The following is a 25,814-nucleotide window of genomic DNA, read 5'->3' as shown; positions in this document are numbered from 1 at the left end:
AGTGACCTTGACCATTTTTCTGTTTTGAGTAATAGTGACCTTGACCTTAGCCCCTCCCCCCTCAATAGCAATCCCAAGCTAGTTCATCACATAAGCTACCGACACACCAACTTTCGTCAATATCTATCAATCCTAACTAAAGTTATTGGGCAAAAACCATTTTTCTATATTTAGTAACAGGCGACTTTGACCTTAGCCCCCCCCCCCCCTCAAAAGCAATCCCAAGCTAGCTCTTCACATAAGCTACCTACACACCAAGTTTCATCAATACTGTCAATGCTAACTAAAGTTATTGGGCAGAAACCATTTTTCTATTTTAAGTAACAGTGACCTTGACCATTTTTCTGTTTTAAGTAATAGTGACCTTGACCTTATCCCATCCCCCCTCAATAGCAATCCCAAGCTAGTTCATCACATAAGCTACCGACACACCAACTTTCGTCAATATCTATCAATCCTAACTAAAGTTATTGGGCAAAAACCATTTTTCTATTTTTAGTAACAGGCGACTTTGACCTTAGCCCCCCCCCCTCAAAAGCAATCCCAAGCTAGCTCTTCACATAAGCTACCTACACACCAAGTTTCATCAATATCTGTCAATGCTAACTAAAGTTATTGGGCAGAAACCATTTTTCTATTTTAAGTAACAGGCGACCTTGACCTTAGCCCCCCCCCCCTCAAAAGTAATCCCAAGCTAGCTCTTCACATAAGCTACCTACACACCAAGTTTTATCAATACTGTCAATGCTAACTAAAGTTATTGGGCAGAAACCATTTTTCTATTTTAAGTAACAGTGACCTTGACCATTTTTCTGTTTTGAGTAATAGTGACCTTGACCTTAGCCCCTCCCCCCTCAATAGCAATCCCAAGCTAGTTCATCACATAAGCTACCGACACACCAACTTTCGTCAATATCTATCAATCCTAACTAAAGTTATTGGGCAAAAACCATTTTTCTATTTTTAGTAACAGGCGACTTTGACCTTAGCCCCACCCCCCCTCAAAAGCAATCCCAAGCTAGCTCTTCACATAAGCTACCTACACACCAAGTTTCATCAATACTGTCAATGCTAACTAAAGTTATTGGGCAGAAACCATTTTTCTATTTTAAGTAACAGTGACCTTGACCATTTTTCTGTTTTAAGTAATAGTGACCTTGACCTTAGCCCATCCCCCCTCAATAGCAATCCCAAGCTAGTTCATCACATAAGCTACCGACACACCAACTTTCGTCAATATCTATCAATCCTAACTAAAGTTATTGGGCAAAAACCATTTTTCTATTTTTAGTAACAGGCGACTTTGACCTTAGCCCCCCCCCCCTCAAAAGCAATCCCAAGCTAGCTCTTCACATAAGCTACCTACACACCAAGTTTCATCAATATCTGTCAATGCTAACTAAAGTTATTGGGCAGAAACCATTTTTCTATTTTAAGTAACAGTGACCTTGACCATTTTTCTATTTTAAGTAATAGTGACCTTGACCTTAGCCCCTCCCCACTCAAAAGCAATCCCAAGCTAGCTCTTCACATAAGCAACTTACACACCAAGTTTCGTCAATATCTATCAATGCTAACTAAAGTTATTGGGCAGAAACCATTTTTCTATTTTTAGTAACAGTGACCTTGACCTTAGCCCCACCCCCCTCAAAAGCAATCCCAAGCTAGCTCTTTCCATAAGCTACCTACACACCAAGTTTCATCAATATCTATCAATGCTAACTAAAGTTATTGAACAGAAACCAATGTTTGACACCCGCCCGCCCGCCCGCCCAATGACAACCTCATTCTAATAACCCGGTTTTCGTTGAAAACCTAGTTAACTAGAATAAAACAAAAAAGAGCAATCTTTATGAAAATATGTTTATTCCATGTACCAAAAAGTTTAGCACATAAACAATACACTAATCAGACACTAATTCTTCCAATAAATACAATATATATTTTACAATCTACAGCACATCTTCTAGCTATATCTGAAATTATGAAAGGTCATATTTACAATGATGGAGGTTTGTGTTGTTTAAAACTAAACTAGTTCATGAGTAATGGTATACATTTATCTCAATGAATGTGTTTTCAACTTAAATACGCACACAACATCTTCATTTCAACTTTTCACTTTGATTTCATATCATGTAAGAAACTGTTCAACATAAGTTCATATTCATTTAAGAAGCTATTGAACTTGAGTTTGTATTCATTTAAGAAGCTATTGAACTTGAGTTTGTATTCATTTAAGAAGCTATTGAACTTGAGTTTGTATTCATTAAAGAAGCTATTGAACTTGAGTTTGTATTCATTTAAGAAGCTATTGAACTTGAGTTTGTATTCATTTAAGAAGCTATTGAACTTGAGTTTGTATTCATTTAAGAAGCTATTGAACTTGAGTTTGTATTCATTTAAGAAACTATTGAACTTGAGTTTGTATTCATTTAAGAAACTATTGAACTTGAGTTTGTATTCATTTAAGAAACTATTGAACTTGAGTTCGTATTCATTTAAGAAGCTATTGAACTTGAGTTTGTATTCATTTAAGAAACTATTAAACTTAAGTTCATATTAATGTAGTACAACAAACTGAAGATGAAATGATTTAATGAAGATGTTATTTTTGTATTAAAATTGATTTATTTTTTAATTTCATTGAGTAGACAAATACAAATGTACCATTACTAATTAGCTATATAAGTTTTTAACAACATGAAACATCCCCCATTGTAAACAAAACTTTAAATTTCAAAACATGTTAGATGCATTACATGAAATACTTGGCGTTAGCAGAAAATTGACAACTAAGCATGCAGACGATATTGAAGTTCTAGGACGGCACAAACTAAATGCACACAAATATCACAGAATATCTATATAGTTTAGGCCATGCGAAATTGATTCTATGTTTCACGTCACCGGCTGGAAAGAGTTTCAGCATTATAATGAAAAACCAAACTTAAAACACATTTAACAAATTCTCAAATAAGCAAAAAAAGATGACATTCTTGAGGAAAATACCCCGGTACTTAGAATAACTATGATTTGAGTCAAACGTTGATAGGCCTAAAAAGTTTTCATTGAGAAATGCAATTTTCTATATGAACAAACCATAAAATATTATAAATATATTGTGTTTTCTTTAATACTTATATTGGTGAAATCTGCTTTCAGGGTCATTTGTTGTAAAGAAATCAATATTTGTTTATTCTATGCAACTTTGGTTTCCCTTGATGGGAAGATATTGTTGAAACTGTAACCTAGCGATAGACATAAAATCAATTTGGTTGTAAAGAAATCAATATGTGTGTGTTCTATGCAACTTTGGTTTCCCTTGATGGGAAGATATGGTTTTAAACTGTAACCTAGCGATAGACATAAAATCAATTTGGTAAGGCAATTTTTAGTTTACACATCAAAGTTCCACTACTAAACCATAAATGAAAAAAAACATGTTGAAGATATTTGTATAATAAATTAAAAATAAATAGTATGCATGTATCAATAAATGCCCTTAACATCCAAATAATGGCTATGTTGTTAAATCAAACAATACATGAAGTTTAATAAATTAGCCCCATTGTGGCAATTCAGTCTGATTTATGGTATTTTAAACAAAGCTTGAAATATAATTTAGAAGTAAACTTAACATAGCATAAATACCATTACCACTAGAGCACATAGTAGTCATCAGCATCTACTTGTTTAAAGCTTACTAATTTTCTGTCATTGGTTAAAATTAGCCAACATGTTGAAATTGATTGGCCAATAATTTCCAATAATTTCTATGAACCAATCAAATCATTGAAATGTGAAAAGTGGCCAAAAGATAACATGTGGACAACTTATCCAAATTTTATACAATTGGCTGCTGCGATGTCTTGAAACAAAACCACTTCAACCACTTTACAGCAAAATAACCCTTATAGTATTATATATGTGTATTTAAAATATTTTTAGTTAACATATAATAAAATGGATAAGTAGAAAAAAGTCTTATATGTTGCAGCATCCACTATGGCGTAATGTCTTACAAATAATTGTCATAAAGGTCACAAGGTCATAAGTCTTCATTCGAGTCTAAGAAACTCAACACCCGACAAATTCATTTTGGGATTCTTGATATGCTTGTAGATTTAGTATACAGCATATTTATTATATCAAACACTTTAACTGGAAGGATAGGTATGTAAACAAAGTATGCAGTGCAAAAAAAGCACTTTTCATAAATGCAAATTAAACACATCTTTCACCAGACAATTTCAACCAACTGCATTTTGTTGTGGTAGCCGTTTTGACTATCCAATAGATTTCATGAATGACTATGTCGTGACTATAAATAGTGACCAATCAGCAAATGGAAGCTATTATTGCCATGATACTAACAACAAGTTCAGACAAAGAGGTATTGTATAAGTCTGAACTGTTTGTCTTTCACAATGAACTAACCATTAACACATGTAAACTTGTCTATACGTTTGAAGAGTTATCATTATCACAGTCAATTTCAACAAGGCAGCTTGGTATGGAAGGGTCTCATCTCCAAATCTCACCAACAAGCCTAGCTGCCCCACTTGTCGGCCTTTTGCAGCACCCTCTTCTGTATTCTCTACAAAATAAAAACATTTTATGAACTAAATAGCAATTCACCAGTCCCCAAAGCAATTATTTCAAGGTTAATTGATTGGATGATGCGACCATGTGCTTATATTTATTTACAAAATATAATCTCATTTTTGTTCAACTGATTGTTGGGGGAATGCAGTTGAAAAGAAGTATATGTAGAGTATAAGTATAGGAACTATTGACCGTCTGTTTGCATCTCATATTACATGCATTCTTTTAGAGGATTCTACTGTGCCTTTTCTTGATGTGTCAAAAGCACGCTAGCAACTGGTTTCTACTCAGGAAACCAACTTAAAAGTGAACAATATCAGCATTCTTTGGTCTTTATAATTGAGATAAAATAAATTTGTATAAACTAACAGGTGTTTCTTTCTTAGCATTTTGGAAAAATGACCATGGATTTTTTTTGGTCAATCCTCAGAAAATTGGAAATTTTTGGCAAATAATTATGTTGGTTGAACATACTCTTTTTTTGACATTTTTTGTCGGCTTTTATAACTCCAGCAACAATAAAAAAGAGTTTTTCAAACAGAACTTTTTTCTTTTTTTTTCTTTACTTTTTTGAATATCAGCTATGAAAATTGCCAAAGGAAACAAACACAAATTCAACTAAGCCAACATACCCTATTGAAGAGCCTGGCCTTTATCCGGTTCAGGTTGTACTCGTCCTGAACCTTCTTCATCTGCTTGGCCTTAACAACCTCCGGTAACTTCTTGTACTTCCTGTTAAACACATAGAAGGTTAGTATTTCATATTTCATAAAAAAGGCTACACCTATGTTACAAACAAAAGCTTTTATTTTATTTAAACTTGAAATTTATTAACTGAATTAAACTGGCTTTAATTGTAAACCTACCATGATATCCAAATGACATTATACTTATAGTGGTAATGATGTGATTGATAATTTACTAGAACTTGATTTTACTCTTTCAACTGGTGTTTTTATCATGTTATAACACACTGCAATTTTTTTTCTCAAAAATCACTAAAAACCATGTAATAAGGATGCAATATCCTAAACAGAGTAATGGGAATAATTAAAAAAAACATTTAAGCTTTGAAAGAAATAATCTACATCTTTGTTTATGTAAGGCTAATTACAATAATCAGGCTAAAATTATCCATAGCCAAACAAACAAAATTCTGCATTGTTATGTCTTTGATTTCGCTTTATTTACTGCCACTAATTAACCTTCATGTATAAGATGAATAAGCTTTGGTATGAAATACAAAACTAAGATAGATTGCTGTAATATGTGAGTTTCCTTTTTAATGAAAGAGGTGAAAATTATCATATCCAAAATTTTAAACTTTGCTAAAATCCCACATGCAGATCATGGCATCATAAATTCTAAACCTTGCAAAAATGGCTAAGATACAAAACATATGGTTCAAATTTAAGCTAATCTACAGTCAATGTATATTTAAATGTCCGTACTTCTCAGTCATTTCCTTCATCTCTTCTTTCGAGATAATCCTCCTGGCTGGTCTGTGGAGATGGCCTGAAACAGATGCATCAACATGTATAGATGTGAGGTAGGTGTCAAGGTAAATTAAATAAATTATATTTCAAATAACTTCTCATGAAATATACTCTATTTATTTTATAACATAAAATTATTTCCCATATTATGTACACAAAAATGAGTTTACAAATTGAGCTTAAGTAAGGATTGTGGTTTTAAGTCTACAAGCCCTTTTTAAACAAACATTAATATTGTGCATATAAGATGTGCTGGCCGTAAGCGTGAGTTGCAGAAATTTGATATTTTAAAATGTAAATTATATTTCATGGATAACACTTTACATAAGTTTCACCACCTACCACTGTAAGGATGGGCCTCTGGGTTGGCCTCTTTCTTTCTCTCCTCATTGAAGAGTCGGTCCCGCTCCAGACGCAGGTAATCTTCCATCTTACGCTGCTCTGCTGCTAGTGTCACTCGCTTCTGACGCTCACGAAGGCGGGAGATGGTCGCACGCTTACGGGCTTCAAACGCCTCCTGTTATACATGTAGATTAAGATAAAGAGTGATGGAAGGGTGATATATCCTGTCCTATTTTGGTAGCACCCTCATGGAGACCAGCATGGGAACCTTTCTGCCTTAATAGAATTGATTGCTCAGGACTGTTAACTATTTCTTGAGTTTTGACTAAAACTTATAGTATGATTAGTAATACATGTGCATAGCAATTCTTCATGTTTGGCAGTTGAAACCAAATACAAATTCAAATACACACAATTTGTAACATATTGTGTCATAATCATAATGTTCAAGTTGTTACAGCCAGATACGACCTTATTATAATGAATGTGTGTTTGTGTTTAAAGATGATGTTTCACAGAAAAACCTATTATGTTTTCTTGGCTATGACAAAATAAACTTAAGTATTTGAAAGAGTAATCATTCACTACACACATTAATAAGAAGGACCAAAATATACAAACCTGAAGGCTCATTTTGGTCAGTGGTTTCTCCATGCCAATGTCCACCTCTGATTCCTCCGAGTCTGACCCTTCACCTATAGGGTTGCCTTCAGGGTCAAGGTCAAACTTGGTGTCCCTGGAGATGTCATTTGGATCACCATGGTCTTTAAGGACATCCCCATGCACTATGTCTTTCCAAGTCGACTGGGAGACAGATTTTGGTTGCCATGCTTCTTGGCGGACTGCTAATGCTTGGCGTTCTTTTAATGGCTGTCTCCATGGCTGGCCGGGCTTCATCGGGATAAACCAAGTTGCAGCTATAAGGGATAAAATGATTCTTATAGACTTGTGAGTTGTGACTTATAAACATAGTCACTAATTATTGTGCAAATAAACACAAGTTTAGCTCCATCAATCGTTGTAATAGAGAAAAAAGGATTAAGTTTAGTTTTACTTCTGTAAGGAAAGCAGATTTTGCAATTGTCAAACAGTTTGTTACAATTACTACTATTTAAAATATGTACATTTCTTTTCCATCAACTACCGTAGTATAGCAGTTAAAGAAAGCTCAATACAAGAGCGCCTCAGAGTCTGGCAACATGTGTACAAAGTTTGAATATCTTCAATATTGTTAGTTTCAGCCATGGTTGAATTTTTACATTCAATTACCGGTATATATTATTATCAGTTTGAATAAAGGATCAAAACCCTTAACTACACTTAAATAACTTTTTCTGACATCTATTGCTATATATAATACAGTACTCACATTCCTGTTTGCTGCATCTGGCAGGGTCTGCATTTTCATCCCCCTCAGGTGTGAACATGCTGTTCATTGGAGGGGTAGTCAACTCACGCTCCGGTTTCCAAATCGGTGACTGAGCTTGCTTTCTTGTAATTGGTGGGATAAATCGTCGCCTTTGAGAAGTGGGCGATTTCGATGTCGGCCTCAGGGCAAATGTGACTGGCGATCGAGATGACTTCCTGTTGGCACTTGTGGTGGGTGATCTGGACGATCGTCTTCCCACTGGGGATGTTGAGGTTTGCGTTGATCGGTTGGGGGAAGGAGATGGGCGTCGCCTCTGGGTTTTTCCACTTTGTCTGGACATATAGGGCACTGGTGCGACCGGTACCTCATCGTATGCGTGAGTCGGACTTGTTGATCGTATTGACGGACTGGTTTGTATAGCTTCTGATTTCATCAGCACTTCGCGCATACGTCTTCTCGATGGTGGGCTGACTGTTATCGGAGACGGGTACATTGTACTGGCATCCCGACTTCGGCGTTTTCTCTCTGGTGTCATATACTGTTCATAACGCTGAAGCTGGTTAATAATATCCTTTTCTGACAATTCAACGCCAAATACAGCCTTCTGTTTCTTTTCTCGCTTTTCCTTTTTGATTTTCCTACCAAACTCATCAACTTTATATTTCTTTTCCTTAGACTTCTTATCCTTTTTCTTTCCCCCCTTTTTCTCAGTAATTCTTTCTACCACTATATTACTAAAGTCAGAAGTTTCAGTGGAATCTGATTCAACATACTTCTTCTTTGGACTTCTAAACTCAGTCTCAGGGTATTTCTTAACCTGAAGTTTTATATTACTATCAATTGTACTGTCTATTAGCGTAGATGACTGTGACGACGCATCAGATTCGTTAGAAGTCGACAGATGCGCAGTAAGCATAGAATCCGACAAATGTGAACCATCAGAGTGACTAACACAAGATGTGGATGAGACATCCTCCAACTCTACCCCAATGGCTTTATCCGATAATTTCCCCTTTTTCTTCGCATTGAGTAGCAGCTCAAGCTTCTTCAACTTCTGCACTCTCTGAAGCTCTTTTCGCCTCTCCTTATCAATCTTGTCCCTCTGCATTTTGATTTTATCTCTTAGTTTCATCATCAGTGGGTCTATAATATGCCTATGTCTCTTCTGTCGTGCCTTCATCTCGGATTCAGCCTTTGTCGGAGACTGCTCAAAACTAGCGTCTTCAGGGATGGAAAACAGTGTATCAGTACTTTCACTATGTTTATTCACATTCTTTCTTGCCCTAATATCTGTAACAATCCCTTGCTCTTTTGTTTTCCCCTCCTGGCCTTCCTTTCCTGCCTTCCTGTCCTTTCGCAGACTTTCAGTCTTTGCCTCCACTTTTCCATCTCGTGGGGACCGTTTATTTGGTGATTTATTTCTCTTCCCCTCCCGTTCTTCCCGTCTTTTCAATCTCTCCCTTCTTCTCTCCTCCTCCATTAAAATCTCCGAATAACTCCCATTACTCTCTTCCTCACTGATCCCACTGCCTGATTTGGCCCTTAATTCTTGTCGTCGTTGAGTTCTCTCCCTTGATGCCCGCTCTTCGGCGACCCGTTTTTCTTCGATTCTCATGCGCAGTTTCTCCTCATGCTCTCTTTCAAGCTGCTCAATCTCTGCTTGCTTCTGTTTCACATTTTCTACAGATTTCTCCTGTAATTGAATAATGGATGTGTTATTACTATTAACAATAATAAAAAAAAAATCATCATATAAAAACCTTCTTATCTACCTTTATTGTAGTAGTGCACAGCAGAATTGGTAATTCTGGCAACTTGCCTTGTCAGGTTGGGCTACGGTCTTGTGCAGGGCTACTCTCAGTTACTGACTGTTGTACATATGAATATGTATAAATATTTGTTCTTATGTCCTACTTTATACAAAGAAAGCCGTGTTTACGTCCCTACTATATATAGAAAGCTGTGTATATATCTGTACCATTTATAGACATGAATATAACTGCATTATGTATAGAAAAACATGTTTACGTCCCTACTATATATAGAAAGCTGTGTATATATCCGTACCATTTATAGACATGAATATAACTGCACTATGTATAGAAAAACATGTTTATGTCCCTACTATATATAGAAAGCTGTGTATATATCCGTACCATTTATAGACATGAATATAACTGCACTATGTATAGAAAAACATGTTTATGTCCCTACTATATATAGAAAGCTGTGTATATATCCGTACCATTTATAGACATGAATATAACTGCACTATGTATAGAAAAACATGTTTACGTCCCTACTATATATAGAAAGCTGTGTATATATCCGTACCATTTATAGACATGAATATAACTGCACTATGTATAGAAAAACATGTTTATGTCCCTACTATATATAGAAAGCTGTGTATATATCTGTACCATTTATAGACATGAATATAACTGCACTACGTATAGAAAAACATGTTTACGTCCCTACTATATATAGAAAGCTGTGTATATATCCGTACCATTTATAGACATGAATATAACTGCACTATGTATAGAAAAACATGTTTACGTCCCTACTATATATAGAAAGCTGTGTATATATCCGTACCATTTATAGACATGAATATAACTGCACTATGTATAGAAAAACATGTTTATGTCCCTACTATATATAGAAAGCTGTGTATATATCCGTACCATTTATAGACATGAATATAACTGCACTACGTATAGAAAAACATGTTTATGTCCCTACTATATATAGAAAGCTGTGTATATATCTGTACCATTTATAGACATGAATATAACTGCACTATGTATAGAAAAACATGTTTACGTCCCTACTATATATAGAAAGCTGTGTATATATCCGTACCATTTATAGACATGAATATAACTGCACTGTGTATAGAAAAACATGTTTATGTCCCTACTATATATAGATATCTGAGTTTATATCTTTACACTATATAGACAGCCGTTTTTATGTGCCTACTATATATATAGAGTCACATTTATGTGCCTTTACCTTGATAAACGAGTGTACAGCATGCTGGGTGGGGTTATGTAACAGGCCAGACAGTGTGTCAAGTCTTGTACTGTTTAGGCTACTCTCGGTCACTGACTGCTCTCTGTGCTCCTTAAAGCGGGACCACATGTCATTGATGTTTGCTGGCAAACCATCTTGATACTCCTGCAAGTAAGCAGTATGAATTTTGACTATAATGCAAAAGGGAATAGTGGTAATATTTACTGCACCAGCTAACCCCAATTGAAACTATACATGATCATGTGCGCAGGTTGTATAATTTCAATCATGTGGTTTAAGCGCTAAGTAACTGTTTTGTACCATGTTGTTTAAAGGACAATGTTCAATAACTATCATGCCTATAAGTGGATAGCATTGTAATTTACCTGCATGTGACTTATAGCATGGCTAAGCTTCGCCTTCTAGTTACTATTCTGATATATGTGAGCTAATGTATAGACGAAAAACAAAGACAACTCTCGAACATCGTACAAGTAATATTATGCAAAACATTTAAAATGTCTTTAAAAGTGCCGGGTTCAACAATTGTTTTCTATTGGTTTTTAGCACCAGAGAGCTCAGTTATGTTAAATATCAAAAGTTTAAGCAAACGAATGTGATTAATAGCCGTCCTGCTTTGTAAATGCAAAGTTGATACCTGTTCTAAAACCTCCCTCAACACTTGTGCCTTCTTGCTTGGAGGAAAATTGTCCTCAAAATATTCCTCCTCCGGCCTTCCAACTTTGATATCTGCCCTGTATGTTAAATATGGCATTTGTTTTACATTTTTGCAATGTATGGGATATACACATGCAAGTTAACCCATGAAAATCATCACTTGTTGACAAGGTTGAAATTGCTATGTTTGAAAAAAAAATATTAGAGAGGAAAATGCTTTTAGTCAAAATTAATTTATAACTTACTAACAATTGTTTTTGTCAGTGTTCCATTTTGTCTGGAAAATTAAATTTAAACCCACACACATATCTTTTTACCAGTCAGTCAAAGAGCATAAATTAAAAGACACTAAAGTCTGAGTCTTGCAACACATGTTGTATACTGTTACTGGTAACATCAGTTCATAGTTTCATGTAATGTTTTATGGCCATGGTATTTATAATTTTATTTTAACAATTCACAAGAGCACACTTACACCTGGTCTGCCAATTGTCTGTTCAATTTCTCCAGTTCAGCTTCCATCTCCTGGAAAATATAAACATTTGCAAGATAATTCTCTGTTGTTATTGTAAACACCCTGTTTCCTTTAATAATATCCTTCATGTGTTTCTGGTCCAGATCAGAAAATTCTGCTGAATCCTGTTTCAGACGTGCAAAAACTAACGAAGAAAACATATTTTTGCATATTTCTCAAAAAATAAACATTTGCGACATCATTTACTTCTGCAAATATCGCAAACTGAAAAAACACGCTTTTTTTCCACAAAAAGGGCTGCGGTGTCTTCCCTTTAATTGGTTGAAAGGCCCTGATAGACTTAACCAAAAACAAATATCATGTCAAATGAATACTTTTATAAATATAGAAATAATTAGATATTGGTCGTTTAAAGGCAATTCTAATTGCGAACACTGCAGCATTTTTAGCTTAAACTTGGATTACCTTGTATCTTTCCATTTTTAATCTCCATCTGAATCTAAGTGTATCCATGTTGCATGCAAATCGTGCACTAAAATCTGACACATTAATATATACCAACTTTACTCTTGAAAGAGTTCCTATAGTTTTCAATCTTGCAAATATTCCTATAGTTTTCAATCTTGCAAATATTCCTATATTTTCCACTCTTGCAAATATTCCTATATTTTCCACACTTGCAAATATTCCTATATTTTCCACTCTTGCAAATATTCCTATATTTTCCACTCTTGAAAATATTGCCTATTTTTGCACTCTTTGAAATATTCCTTTATTTTACTTAAAATACTCTTATATTTGTTACTGCCACTAGGTATCCAGTAATACAATGAAAACTACAGGGACCAGCCCAGCAGCCAATTTTTTTTACAAAGAGCTTGTTTTATGCTAACTCTTCATTTTTCACCAAAAAATCCAAGTTTTCAAATTTCAAACTCTTCATTGTAAATGCAATTTTCACAAAACAATCAGATTTTTCCTATTTCAAATTACAATTAAAACAACTTTAACAATGTAAGCCCAATATTTCTAATTGTCCCCATTATGAATTCCTCCTAACATAACCATTGTTAAACAACAAATACCAGATATTTCAACTTTCTTGTGGCTTATAATTAACGTCCACATTTGAAGATCGATACTGCATGAACAATTTGTATTTGAAATTAACTTAAATTTCCAGAGGGAATACAATGATTTATATTTTATTGCTTCTCGACGTACTGCAATTGTGACTGAAAAACCGGCTGATCGTAGCAAGGTATTGATTATTTGTGAAATGCATCTCCATGAAGCTATAAAGCATGATATTTTCTAATAGAGCTGACAAATCTGAGACTGATAATTATTGATGTAATTGAAAACCATCTTACTTTGCCACTGATAAAACAGTCAGTTAGACACATGAACATTACGACATGATATATGTAAATTACTTCATGTATATACATGAAAACAATGAAAAAAATTCCATTGAAATACCACTAGATCTGGCATTAGGGTTAAAGTTTATTAAAATTATTCTAAACAAATAATGTTTAATAAACATTACAATTTAAGTTATTTCAATATACATTATGTGCATGCCGACAGACACTTAATTAAACACAACAATTTATAAAATAACAGTTATTTCAATCTTTAAGATAATGAAAAGATGACATACTTTTTTGAAACTATTATAATTCTAGACAAATCATCACCAACTCAGCATCTTAATCCCTCCTACCTTTTGTCTGACATCCAATGGTGACTTTGCCCTTTTTTCCTTCCTGTCCCCTGAGTTTCCACCATCCCCTGTGGGGCGCCTCATGGTCCCTAACCTCCTGGGGTCGGCCCCTATATCTACTGGGCCCATGGGGTTATCCAACACTGTTGACCTTTGACCTTCCTGGGGCCTTGACCTTTCCCCAGGCTCAAGGGGTCGGACTGGGTATTCCCTTGGTGGGGTGGCTGGTCTGAAATTTTAAGAATTAGTTTTTGTTAGTATATACAGGGATTCATTCTTGATTACTTAAGCAAAATATCATAGGCATTATAAAATGGTTTTATTCATATTTTTAGGCGTTAAACAAATGTTAGTTGCAAATGAAAGCTTGAACAATTTAAATATGTAATACTGTTATAGCTATAGTATCGAAATCTGATGTTGAACAGGTTTATTTCTTTTCATCTTCTGCTCATTTCATTCATTTAATAACACTAAGTCTTCATCATCAATAATAGACTTAATAACTCAACAATTTTTAAAGCCAGAGTTATGGGGTTTGCTATCGTCTGTATCAAGTTTTATTTCAGTATGTTAAAAGGTTTTTAAGTTATGGCCAAGGTAAAAAAATGCACTATAACTTCACCAATGACTTGACTGTTGTCACAACCAAGTCAATGACAATACCCTAACTTTACAGTGTTTTCCCCCCACCTTTTTGTGACTTTGAATTGTGAACAAAAGTGACAAGGTGCCTCAAATTGTGAATAAAATGATAGTATATATCAAACAAGGAAACACAGAAAAGGCACTTAAAGACACAGAATTTGAAGAAATTTAAGAGATTATAAATGCATTTAAATGTAACCGTACTAGTTGACCTGTAAAGAGAAGAGAATTTTTTAATTTTTTTTTTAATTTTGAATTTTGAGTCTAATTTGTTTGAAAAAAGTATACTTTTAGAATTGTTTATGGAGCCGATAATCACCAAAAAGAAACACTGATTTTTTTTCTTTAAAAAAAATATCAAAACTGTATCATTCTACAATCTACATACCTCCTGTCTGGAACATTTGGCAGTTCCTGTGCAGGTGGGGACTGGGGGAATTCTCTACTGGGTGGTACCCTGGGCAGCTCCTCAGCCCTACCCCGGTGCTCACGTGTGAGGGAGTCCTGGTGACTGAAGATGGGTGATGGCTGGGTTGAAAGCTCCAGAAATCTTGTACCTAGGACGAGATTTGTGCTTTTGTATTAAGAAATTTAAAGCAAGTCAAATTTTTAATGAAGATCAATTTCAATGTCAGAATGTTTCGTACACATGTATAGCAGATTGGAAGATTACAAAACACTATTTTTGTCAGCGCAAAGAACAAAATTATCTACAGCAGTAAATAAATCATAATCTGCCTGCATTGGAGAGGCTCACTTGGAAATTGTGCCACAACATGGTTTACTTATTATAGTAACAATACTGTCACAGAGCAAACACCAATGCTAGTTGGTTGTTTTCTTCTCAAAACAACAAGAGGCATAACTTACAACCATTTAAGCCAGAGTTATGGGCCTTGCAATATATGTGCATATTTACTCTGGCAACATGTATACCAAGTTTTCTTCGTATAACTTGATTGCCTTTGAGTCATTACCAAGGTTAAAGTTTTTGCATGCTGATGCAGACATCGACACCAAAGCTATCACATAGCCTGACTCTTCATCTTACATTTTTTTTAATGATTTCTAGTAGACTCAAACACTCCCTTACCTGGCTGCATGGGGGAGGAGTACTTCTGGCTCTCCGTGGGGGAGAGAGCCACGAGGTCTGTATCAGAGCGGGACCGTGAATGTCGAACTCTGTCTTGAGGGTAGGCAGGCTCAGGTTCCAGAGGTCGGAATTCCCCCATCTGGTCAGACTCACGATACTCCCAACGTGGATTAGCCTCTTCTAAGGCACCACCTTTATTGAATAATATACAATTATTTACTTAATCACCGTGAAATATGCTGTCATATTCACCAAAAGGGCCAAGGTTAATAATGATTTTGTTATCAATAAAAAAATATATATTTTAAGCTAATAAGTAAAAAACTGTTTTATTACATGATACTGCATGATATATTATGACTTCATATTCTAAACTGTTCCAGGTCTTTAAACAGACATGGCGTCTTTAAAGTGATTGTTCCAGCATTATTATAGCGTCATATGATAAACTGTTTCCAGTCTATAAAAAGACAGGTGAATATTGCATTTTATTTTGTCTACAAAAATTGCCTTTCGTCCAATGAAGGACAATATATTTATAAAGCATGTAATAACCATAATTATTCTAGATAAAAACAACAACTTTATTAAGCTTAGGATTTAATCTTAAACTCCATTGATCTTCATTCCTTCATAGCCTGAGAGAAATAGGTATTTTTTCCTCACTGAAAAACATATTTCCATGAAGAAAGAATCTGCACCGGATAATAAACTTGGCAAAAATATACCGACAAAACAACTGATAAAAAAATCAGGCTTAATACCCTGAAAAAATATCAAAGTCACTAACCTGGATCAGATCGTGTGCTAGCTCCTAGAGAATCCCTCTCCAAAGGCACAGAAGTGTGGGGTCGTCTTGACCTAGCAAGAACTTCTTTCAACTCCCTCTCCCTTCTTTCAAAATCCCTTTGAAACTCTTCTCTTGTTTTGAACCCAGGCCTCTCTGAGATTGTATTTTCACTACCACTCGGGTTAATCCCTTTTCCGTTACCCTGATTACGTCGATTTAGGTCACGGTCACCGGAATCCAACCCTGCAGCCTCTCTCTGGCTGAAGGGGGAGTGTGACCTTAAATTGGGGTTGCTATGGTAACCGGTGTCAGAGGTCACAGTGCTGCGCTTGTCCTCGCTATGTCGACTGCCAGCAAGGTCAGGGTTTGATCTTCGATCCTCAGCATCACCACCTGAATAACAGAATGGTTAACAATATAAAACAATAGAAAAGGACTTGTTAACTTTTAGCATTGCACAAAACAAAAAAACTTCATTCTAAAAAAATAAATTGAAAGCAAATTTATTTTGAGGGCATGCAATATGTTAAAGTCAGATACATCTATAAACAAATATTTGGTTACTCAATTGTTGGTTTTGTCTTTTAAAAAGAAGTATGACTGATATTAGAGACCCATTACTGATACCAACTAATAAATGTTTCATACCAGATGCAGGCAGTCTACCCTTTCCACTGCCAGTGCTTGAAGAGAGAGCCTTTTCTTTGTCATCCTGAAATAAATATCAATTGGATAATATATAATGTATAATATATATCTGCAGAAGTGCAATATTTACTACTGAATTCAGAAGATTTTATGAACAAAATTATAAACAGTATGGATTTTAGGTACCTAACACATTTCTAAGCTTGTAGAAACTTTTAAGGCAATCATTATCGTCATTTTTTTATATATATAATGCAGACCCTAAATGCACAATTATATAAAAGACATACTTAAATGAGATGACTCATATTTACAGTATACCGGTTCTAAATATCATGTTGTCAAATATTCTAAGAAAATTTCATGAGGATAGGATAAACACTGATCAATAATTGATTTTTTTCCTGATTTGACCTTGTGACCTATGTTTTCCCCGAGGATTTTGATATTGGATAATAACTCACACTGTTGCATTTATGAAAAAAATAAGAATCAAAATGTTGTCTTAATATTTGACTTAGTGACCTAGTGTTTTTTTATCTGAGATGATCCAATGCAACATTGATATTATGACAACTACACGCACGACTTGCGATAAAAAATACTGCTAAAAATACTCATAGCCATTAAAATGTGTAAAAAATCTTTGCTGTAATATTTTTTATGATACTGTTAGGAGGGAAGTTTCTTATTAATAATTTAGTTTGAAAGAAAAGGTTGTATACAGAATTATTCATATTTTTCACAAAAGTATGTGATAAGTATCAATAAAAATTAGTTTAGATACATGTAAGAGTATGGAATACACATAGAAAATATTACATGAGTCATTTATTTGTAATTTATTAACCAAGTTTTTACTTATAGCATAAATAAAAAAAATGATTTACAGCGATAAATGCATAAAACTTGGATATATTGCGCACACATTTTTTTCAACATTTTTCAATTATGACGTTAGATCAAAGTTATTACACCAGTTACCAGTATGTGCGAAAAATATATAAAAACATTTCATGATAGCGACATCATTTATGATCTAATACAAAATAAAAATTACTTTGATTAAGCACTGAACATAGATACATGTTTATGTGTTAATCAATAACAGCCAGTGTTGAAAGACTTGAAGAAAATATGAAGGCTTAAGTAAAAGACTCCTTAGTTCATGAAACTATCAATAATTATCATATGATTTAAAACAAATGAAGGGTGCATTAAATACTCATTGCTACACAATTCTGATAAATGTTTTGCAAGTTTCATTTTTAAGAACTAGACCATTTCATGATTATGCAAATGAATGTCTTTTGTTTTTCATAATTACCAACGATAATTAAAATCGGGAAAACTTCATGCATTTTCTTTCATTTATTCCACCCTGGCATTCTTACCACTTTTGGCTTAGCAGCAAATATTGCTCTTAGCATGTGCTGTAAACAAAACATGTATTTTCATGAACTCATATACTTAACATACTTAAAGCATCTGAAACCACCTCAGCAATGGCCAATTGAATCATACTTTTTAATGATTGATTCCCATTTTATGTACGTTCATAAAGTATGAACCCTCTTCCGTGATTTTGCAGACACGGCCATGAAGCGGGATACTGAGCGCTTCTTTGAAAATTTGCAAAATCGAGGCCCAGCGTTCATACTGTAGGATTATCTTAATCATGAGCACTGTACTATGAACCACAAATTACACAAAGCAAGAGAAAAACTATAATCTCAACCGCCTGCCCATTAACAAGACCCCTCACATCAAGGCTATGACAATACCACACTTTTCATGAATTAGAATCTTAAATAACATTTCAACGGCCTTATACATGTACTATGACAAACCTTGACAGACTGTTCATCAATAGTGGAGAGAATGTCTTTGTCCTTGTTGCTGTAGATACCAGTTGGGTGTTTTGGAGGGTCATCTCGTCGAGAGCCCAGAAAGTGTGCCGGGATGTAGGGTGGGGCTGCATCATCTGACCCTAGGGGAGACAATAAAGTTGAACAACATATTAACATATGTATACATATATTCATCAAACTTGTGCTTATCCTTCAACATCAGTGAGCTAATTAATAAAACACCTTATGGCAATATATTCACATACATTCAAAAATACAAAGTCAATGTTGCTACAAGAAGTTAGGATGTCTTCATGGCTAAGCTTCATTTCTCCATTCTCTGACTTTTACATTTAAGGACCAAGGAATTATATAGTCCAGATTTCTTTTACCAGTCAATGTACATTTTAACCTCAATTTTTATTTAAGATTAATTTAATAAGCTTACGCATAATTACATTGTATCACTATTTCTTTTCTTTTTTTGAGATTATTTCTATATTTCTTTGTTTTCTTTAGATTTGGTAAAAAAAACACAAAGGAATACTGTTCATAGAAAAAAATACAGAACATTAACAGTTTGAACTGAAAGAGAGGTAGACAAAAAGATCTGAGATTTTTAACTCCATAAACTTATATAAACACAAAACAACTCCATGCAGTGAGAAACAATGTAAATCTTACAATTACATAAAATTATTTCAAAATACTTTTATGATCATAATGATTTATTTAGGATGCACTTCTGGTATATAAAATGCTTATTATTTTGGACAGCAAAAAGCTACTGTTATTGATGAAACTCCATGCATTTCAGGGCCATATAATCAGGATTCATTGATTGCTTCAGGCTGTGGAGGATAATCTGTTCATGACAAAATGTTCCATTTAGCAATACTTTGCCAGAATGTTAATGTTTTGATCGTATATACTCAGATGCTGAAAATGACCACAATATTATCACTTTTGCATATTTTTTTCTTTGAACAAAAGAGAAAAAAGAGAGCAGCAAAATATTTTAAAAATAACAGCACCCGAAATGGTTCAAATACCAGTCTGTTTTTTTTCTAAGTTGGCCTATGGGAATTTCTCAACAATAAGTTTAGCTAGAGTTATGTGGGGAGGGCCTTGGCGGGTCCAGGGTAGCACCTGCAGGTTGATTTGAAGCATTTTAAGATTGAATTCAAACCAAACTTTGTTGTTGTTTTGGGGTTGTTGTTGTTTGTGTGTTTTTTTGTTGTTGTTTTTTTTTTTTTGGGGGGGGGGGGGGGTACAAAAAAAATCCCAGGAAAATGTAAAACATCTCACTCCTGAAAATATATGAACTAACTGTATTTACCCTTTCCCAAAAGTGGGAAGACAATATGAAAGGCTTGAGTACAATTTTAAATGGTTCTTCTATCAGGATGTGGTTTGTTCTAAAGTCTAGAGAAACAGAGTGGGTGAATATGTGGCATGATTCTCAACTGCATACACATTATACTGACCACCTTCACTTGTTGAAGACGAGGCTGAAAACCACGGCAATAATCTTGATGCAAATATAGTAAGTAAATGTATACATTTAAAATAATTAAGTTACAAAAACAAGTATACATTTCTATAAAGTTTCAGTGCCTTTGAGGACACTTTCCATAGAGCGACACTTTTCCCCTTTCAGTGAGGCAATACATCAATATGATGCCACACTGTGACACAAAATTACTGCTGCTTATTTATCTTGCAAACAGTTATTTTTCATCTTTGATTTTGATTTCTCTGTCTCATTCAAATATCCTCTGCATAAATTTAAAGCTTTAATTTTGAATATTTTTTTATATGACAACAGCAGACAATAGTTTTCCAGCATAAAATTTGACATTCAGACCAACTCGGCCATTTTCCATCGAAATAACCTGGGATGGATATGGACGGTTTATAATGTCAGAATTCCTTACATTTAACTACCCTGCAAGTAGTTCGCGTAGTGATTTCAATACAGCAGTTAAACCTAACTAAAGGACATAATTCTTGTGAATCTGAATTATTTATGCAATGATACACTTCACTGGCAATCAATATAAACATAGTAAACCAAAATACATGTTGAAACACTACAATTGATTAATACTGTTATTTTATATTTTACGAACTACTTCTAGTGATGTAAATACATCCCAGGTAGTTTTCGATAGAAAATGGCAGAGCTGTTCAGAATGTAAATTTGATTATTTTTATAAGTGAAGCAGACAACAGTTTCACAGCCGTCATACCTGGATGTGTGCTCTCTAAGGTGGTGGCACTTTCATTGGTCTCATCCCCACTCTCTGTGTAGTACATGTCACGACTGCCCGCAGGCCTGAAATTGATGGATAAGAGACCTTACAATGGTGGCAGTCAAATATTAGTAGGAATAATGCTTACATCATTCAGTTAACATAATTGCTCCCTGATTATTCTTTTTATTGCCCTAAATGGTTACATGACAAGGTTGTCTGGTTAGCGAAGTGGTTAGCACACTCTATTCCCTCCAAGGCATTATGAATTTTGTCACAAATAGGGAAGGTTGAGGGCCTTGCAAGATGTGAGGCTTATATTTCAGGTCTAATTTGAAGACAGAATGATGCTGATATTCATTTTTTTAATGACCTTTGGTGTACAACATTATAATAATTGGATCATGGAAGACTCGTAAATTGTATATTATTATAGGGTATTAGGTAAAGGAGTTATGGGAGGGAGCTGCACTCAGTCCTTTCTTTGGTATCACCCTACTGCCCTCATGGAGACCATCATCACGAATGCCAACACATATTTGAAAAAAGAAGAGGAAACCAGTATGAAATAGGCATATCCCCATCACACTATATACAAAAAAATCATTACACGTATAGATCAGATAAAAGGCAACAGTTTTGATTTTAAACTCTTGTGGCCAAACAAGAGGAAATCAGCTGAAAAGAGGGAAACTGGCATCCCTGCTTCATGTGCACCCTCCTGCATTCATAGAACTAAATGCATAACCAAATTCTTCTTTTGTTTTGATAAAACTTATAGGGGTAATATGATTATAAATACATACAGACTTTACATATCTAGCAGTCAAAACCTAACATTAAATCAATTAAACACAATTCCTGACAAATTTGTCCATCCAATTTTTGATGTTCAAGTGCTTCACAGCGGACACAATCTCCCTATGAAACCTGTCCCTTTTTTATTTCTGCATCAAAATGCTTCAACCCTTTACATAAAAGTTAAAACAACCATATGTATTCATATCTATTCTTTTCCAGGTTTTTATAATTAAATAATGGATTTTTTGCGAACAAATGTGCAATGCAAAATAGGTATTCCTTATTTCCAGCAAAGTTTGCAGTGCCAAAATGAACCATTTTTCCTAAAAAAAATTGTCCAAACAAAACCTTGATGCATTCAAACTTAAATAATCATACCATTCAGTGTTAAGTGTACTTTGACAAAAAGTGATCATCAATATTCATTGATATCTCTCAGACTCAAAAATGAAACAATTTTTTACAAGCAAACAAAGCAAATTACTATATCCAAAATTGATCGAAATATTTGCCATCGTTCATAATCACGACTTTTAATTGATTTTATCATAAATTTGTGCATATATTTTTCATCCAGTGCACACACATACCTTTTGGCACCTCCAAAAAACAATCTAACAATTCAAAACAACATTTAAATCCAAGGAAACACCCAAAAGTCACAAAAATCCAACAGAATCAGTTGTACACTACCGTAATAACAAATGTTTCCACAAATGTTCATGTTGACACAAGTTCTATCAGTCTATCCTTATCGCATTTAAGACTCTCAATATACGGTATTGAAATTGCTATCAAAGCTCTAGTTTTAATCTCTAAAGGATTTCAAATCTAATCAAGCTTAACTTATTGATTTGATTTCTTTCACATTGAGATCAATACTCATTTCTCAATGAAACCAGACGTGATATTCGCTAGAGGTATCGAATATATTGAAAATGCACACTCTTTTCAAAAGTATTGTATTTTTGATATATTTCTGTAATAATTATCATTTCATATAAATACAGCATCCAGTTGTATGCAACTTCAGGCTAGTAAGCGCAGCTTAATGATTTCATTGGTTAATATTATTTTTTGAATAAATATTAACCAATCATAATTTTTTTGGCCAACTAAAACAAAACAAGAATTTAACCAGTTTTATAGAGACAAAATGATGATACAATAAAAAATAAGTTTTTTTTTTCTTGCTATTGTAGAAAATGACCTGTACTTTTGGTAAAGTGATTTTTTTTATTGTTTTTTTAAAAAGATTGGACTTTTTTTTAATAAATACTTATGTATCTTTTTTATTAATATGGATTTTTTATTCAGCATTTGGAAAAACACTTGAATTATTGGTTTTAGAAACGATCAAAAAACAACCCTGAAAATATTTATTATTACCGGTAGTCTCTATAAAGTAAGCCTCTTTTTTATAATCCAAATTTTATCAAACACAACAAATGCTTACAGAGCCTTAACAGAGAAGCCATATACTCAATAAATGAAGACAAAACCTATAGTAAAACTAGTTTCTATGTTAAATGACATTTTTGCATACCTTGTATAGGATAGAGCAGAAATTGCTTTTTTAGATTCACATCCAGATTTCAGAAAAAAAATGTAGAGTCAATGAATGTGTTTCATATCACCTATTTTAAAATTAAAGTAGCATGTTGAATGTTCTAATTTTGGTGACAAAAGTTAAGATTTTTAACCACTTCTTGCTGGTGTCAAATTTTGATCAAATAAAATTTGCTGAAGTGGAGATATTTTTTTTACATGAGTAAGGATAAGAATCTGCAAAAAAAAATTCTCTGCCCATACCATTCATGTATTTTGCTTACACTGAATGGCAACCATGTAATACTGACCTGTATGGTCGAATCTTTGCCCCTGGCTTTCTTGATCCACTGGTGTCTGACTCTGTCGGGGAGGGGGAACCATCGCCACGGTAACCTGGAAATGCATAAAGTTCAGAGATTGGTGGATATTCTAACATGAAAGTTACTATTGGATAGCTGGTGTTAAAATCCAATTTTCTGATTATGTGCTTAACATACTTAATTAATTCATGTATATTATATATCTATTTATTAACTATGAGAAGGTTATACAAACACTATAAATAAAATAACCATTCTAATCCTATTTTTCAAAAGTAAATGCTAAACATCATGCTTTTTTTAACAATTAATCAAAATTAGTACTCATTTATGCTATGGTCATATATCCACGGACGCTGTACAAATTGTTCAACCTAGGACTATGTAGAATCTCACAGACACTTTAAGATACTTATTTGGCATACTTGTTTGTTTTTACCAGCATCTTTTCACAAATCAGTGGATATGTGATTGGTGTTTTATAAACAACAAGAAAACTGTTATTATGTTGTACAAACAACCTATGACAAATACATGTTAGGACACACACTTTTACATGAATAATAAGCAAATAACACTTATAACTTTTAACATGCACTAATTATCTTCACTGCTAGATTTTTCAGTACAACCACTACACCACCAATCTCATCAACTCAACTCAACTCACCCAAGCACATTTAAATGATTAAGTACATTTAGTTAACATAAAAATGGCAGACACATGACAACCAAAACAATTAAAAAGCTTTTTAGAGCATACTTCACATCAAAAGCATAGTTCAATATGCTTAAGCTTAAATTTATTATATTTTAGTTGTATTTATCTATGTTATGCCATCCATGTACGGCACATGTATACTGTTATTAACATTTTGGCACACCAACTTACTTCCCCTTGATGCTCTTTCCCTTATAACTGAACTATGACCAACAGGTGGCACTCGGTAGCCATAGCAACCAGACACACTTTGACCTTGACCTCTTGGTGAAAGGTCACTGCAAGAGGTCGTATTTTGAGAAAGGTCAGGGGGCCGACCAAATAATTTTTTCTGAAGTTCAGCAAGTTTTTCTTCCTGTGCCTGGCTTCGACACAACAGATCATAAACATCATCTGTGGAAAATGGAACTTGGTCAACAAAACCTGCCCCTGGGTAGTGACTAGGTAAAGATTTTGACATTTGGGTCATTTCCTGAAATGATACCTGACCATTTTTCTTTTTTGTTTCTCTACTTCTGCTTTGGTGGCCATTTTGTTTTAATTTTTTCACAGGACTTGAATTATTAGATGCCCTTTCTTGTTCTAGAGAATGCTTGGACCCAGTCGCATGAGACTCAGACCCTTTTTTGAGGTCATATATTTCATATTCTGGATCCTTTGGAAGGTCAAGTGCCTGGTTGCTATGGAAACACCACCTGTTGCCATCGCTACTGTCGCTATGGCGACGATGGCCACTGGAGTCACTTGGACTTGTGTAGAAGTCATATGTCCACTCTGATAAATGAAGATTTGTTATATCATAACAATATCATGTAAGATCATAAGAGTTCTTTACTGTTGTTTTTTTTGCAATCTATTTTTCCCACCATTAAACAAAATCTGCCAAAGGAATCAATGTGAAAAATGTCCTTGACTTGGCATTGGCAGACAGACAGCCATTTCACATATATATGCATATATGTTTCTGTGCCATAATTCTGTACAAAAATATTGTAATGAATTTTGTTAAACAAATTAAGCTTGTGGTATCTTTAAAGTGAAAATTTTCACGACAAACACACTCTCCTGCTCATTTGTTAAATACATAGTGTGTGGTATACATACAGACAATGACTTTCCCTTTTGGATGAGCAGGCCTGAATACTTATTGCTAAACATCAAATGTTTAACAAGCCCTGCTTTATAAACAACATAATTTGAGCAAGCGCAGAATTTTTATTGTAAGTGTAGGTCCTTCAGGCTTGTGCTAACTTTGACCACTATGCATTTTAGGTTCTCCTTCGATGGCATAAAAATATAATTTCCAAATACAAACTTTTTTAGTTATTTAGTAGCAATCTGATTACATGGACAACCATGCAGCATCTTAAGTGTGGGTATGTGACAACACTTTCAAAGCAAATGCATGTATGGTGACAG

At 34.2% G+C, this 25,814-nt stretch overlaps 1 protein-coding gene across 5 annotated transcripts in view; it reads right to left on the bottom strand.

The window, feature by feature from the left end:
- Positions 1–1,854: 1,854 nt before the first annotated feature.
- LOC128211403 (uncharacterized) overlaps positions 1,855–25,814 on the bottom strand; it is a 34,284-nt gene continuing 10,324 nt past the window's right edge. For 2 of the 5 annotated variants that reach the window (XM_052916153.1, XM_052916155.1), the window contains 19 exons: positions 24,567–25,169; positions 23,663–23,747; positions 21,000–21,085; positions 20,235–20,258; positions 18,748–18,887; positions 16,898–16,961; positions 16,250–16,642; positions 15,460–15,651; positions 14,755–14,923; positions 13,719–13,947; positions 11,990–12,039; positions 11,495–11,591; positions 10,837–11,001; positions 7,816–9,508; positions 7,068–7,363; positions 6,447–6,621; positions 6,060–6,123; positions 5,241–5,340; positions 1,855–4,600 (listed from right to left, as the gene is read on the bottom strand). In XM_052916153.1, the coding sequence (XP_052772113.1) occupies positions 4,553–4,600; positions 5,241–5,340; positions 6,060–6,123; positions 6,447–6,621; positions 7,068–7,363; positions 7,816–9,508; positions 10,837–11,001; positions 11,495–11,591; positions 11,990–12,039; positions 13,719–13,947; positions 14,755–14,923; positions 15,460–15,651; positions 16,250–16,642; positions 16,898–16,961; positions 18,748–18,887; positions 20,235–20,258; positions 21,000–21,085; positions 23,663–23,747; positions 24,567–25,169 (4,673 nt within the window). In that variant the 3' untranslated portion in view covers positions 1,855–4,552. The remainder of the gene's footprint in view (positions 4,601–5,240; positions 5,341–6,059; positions 6,124–6,446; positions 6,622–7,067; positions 7,364–7,815; positions 9,509–10,836; positions 11,002–11,494; positions 11,592–11,989; positions 12,040–13,718; positions 13,948–14,754; positions 14,924–15,459; positions 15,652–16,249; positions 16,643–16,897; positions 16,962–18,747; positions 18,888–20,234; positions 20,259–20,999; positions 21,086–23,662; positions 23,748–24,566; positions 25,170–25,814) is intronic. The other 3 variants (XM_052916157.1, XM_052916158.1, XM_052916154.1) reach the window with 2 other exon arrangements.

This window comes from Mya arenaria, chromosome 12, assembly GCF_026914265.1.
Source record: "Mya arenaria isolate MELC-2E11 chromosome 12, ASM2691426v1".
Classification (NCBI taxonomy): Eukaryota; Metazoa; Mollusca; class Bivalvia; order Myida; family Myidae; genus Mya; species Mya arenaria.
This window is presented reverse-complemented; position numbering and strand designations above follow the sequence as displayed.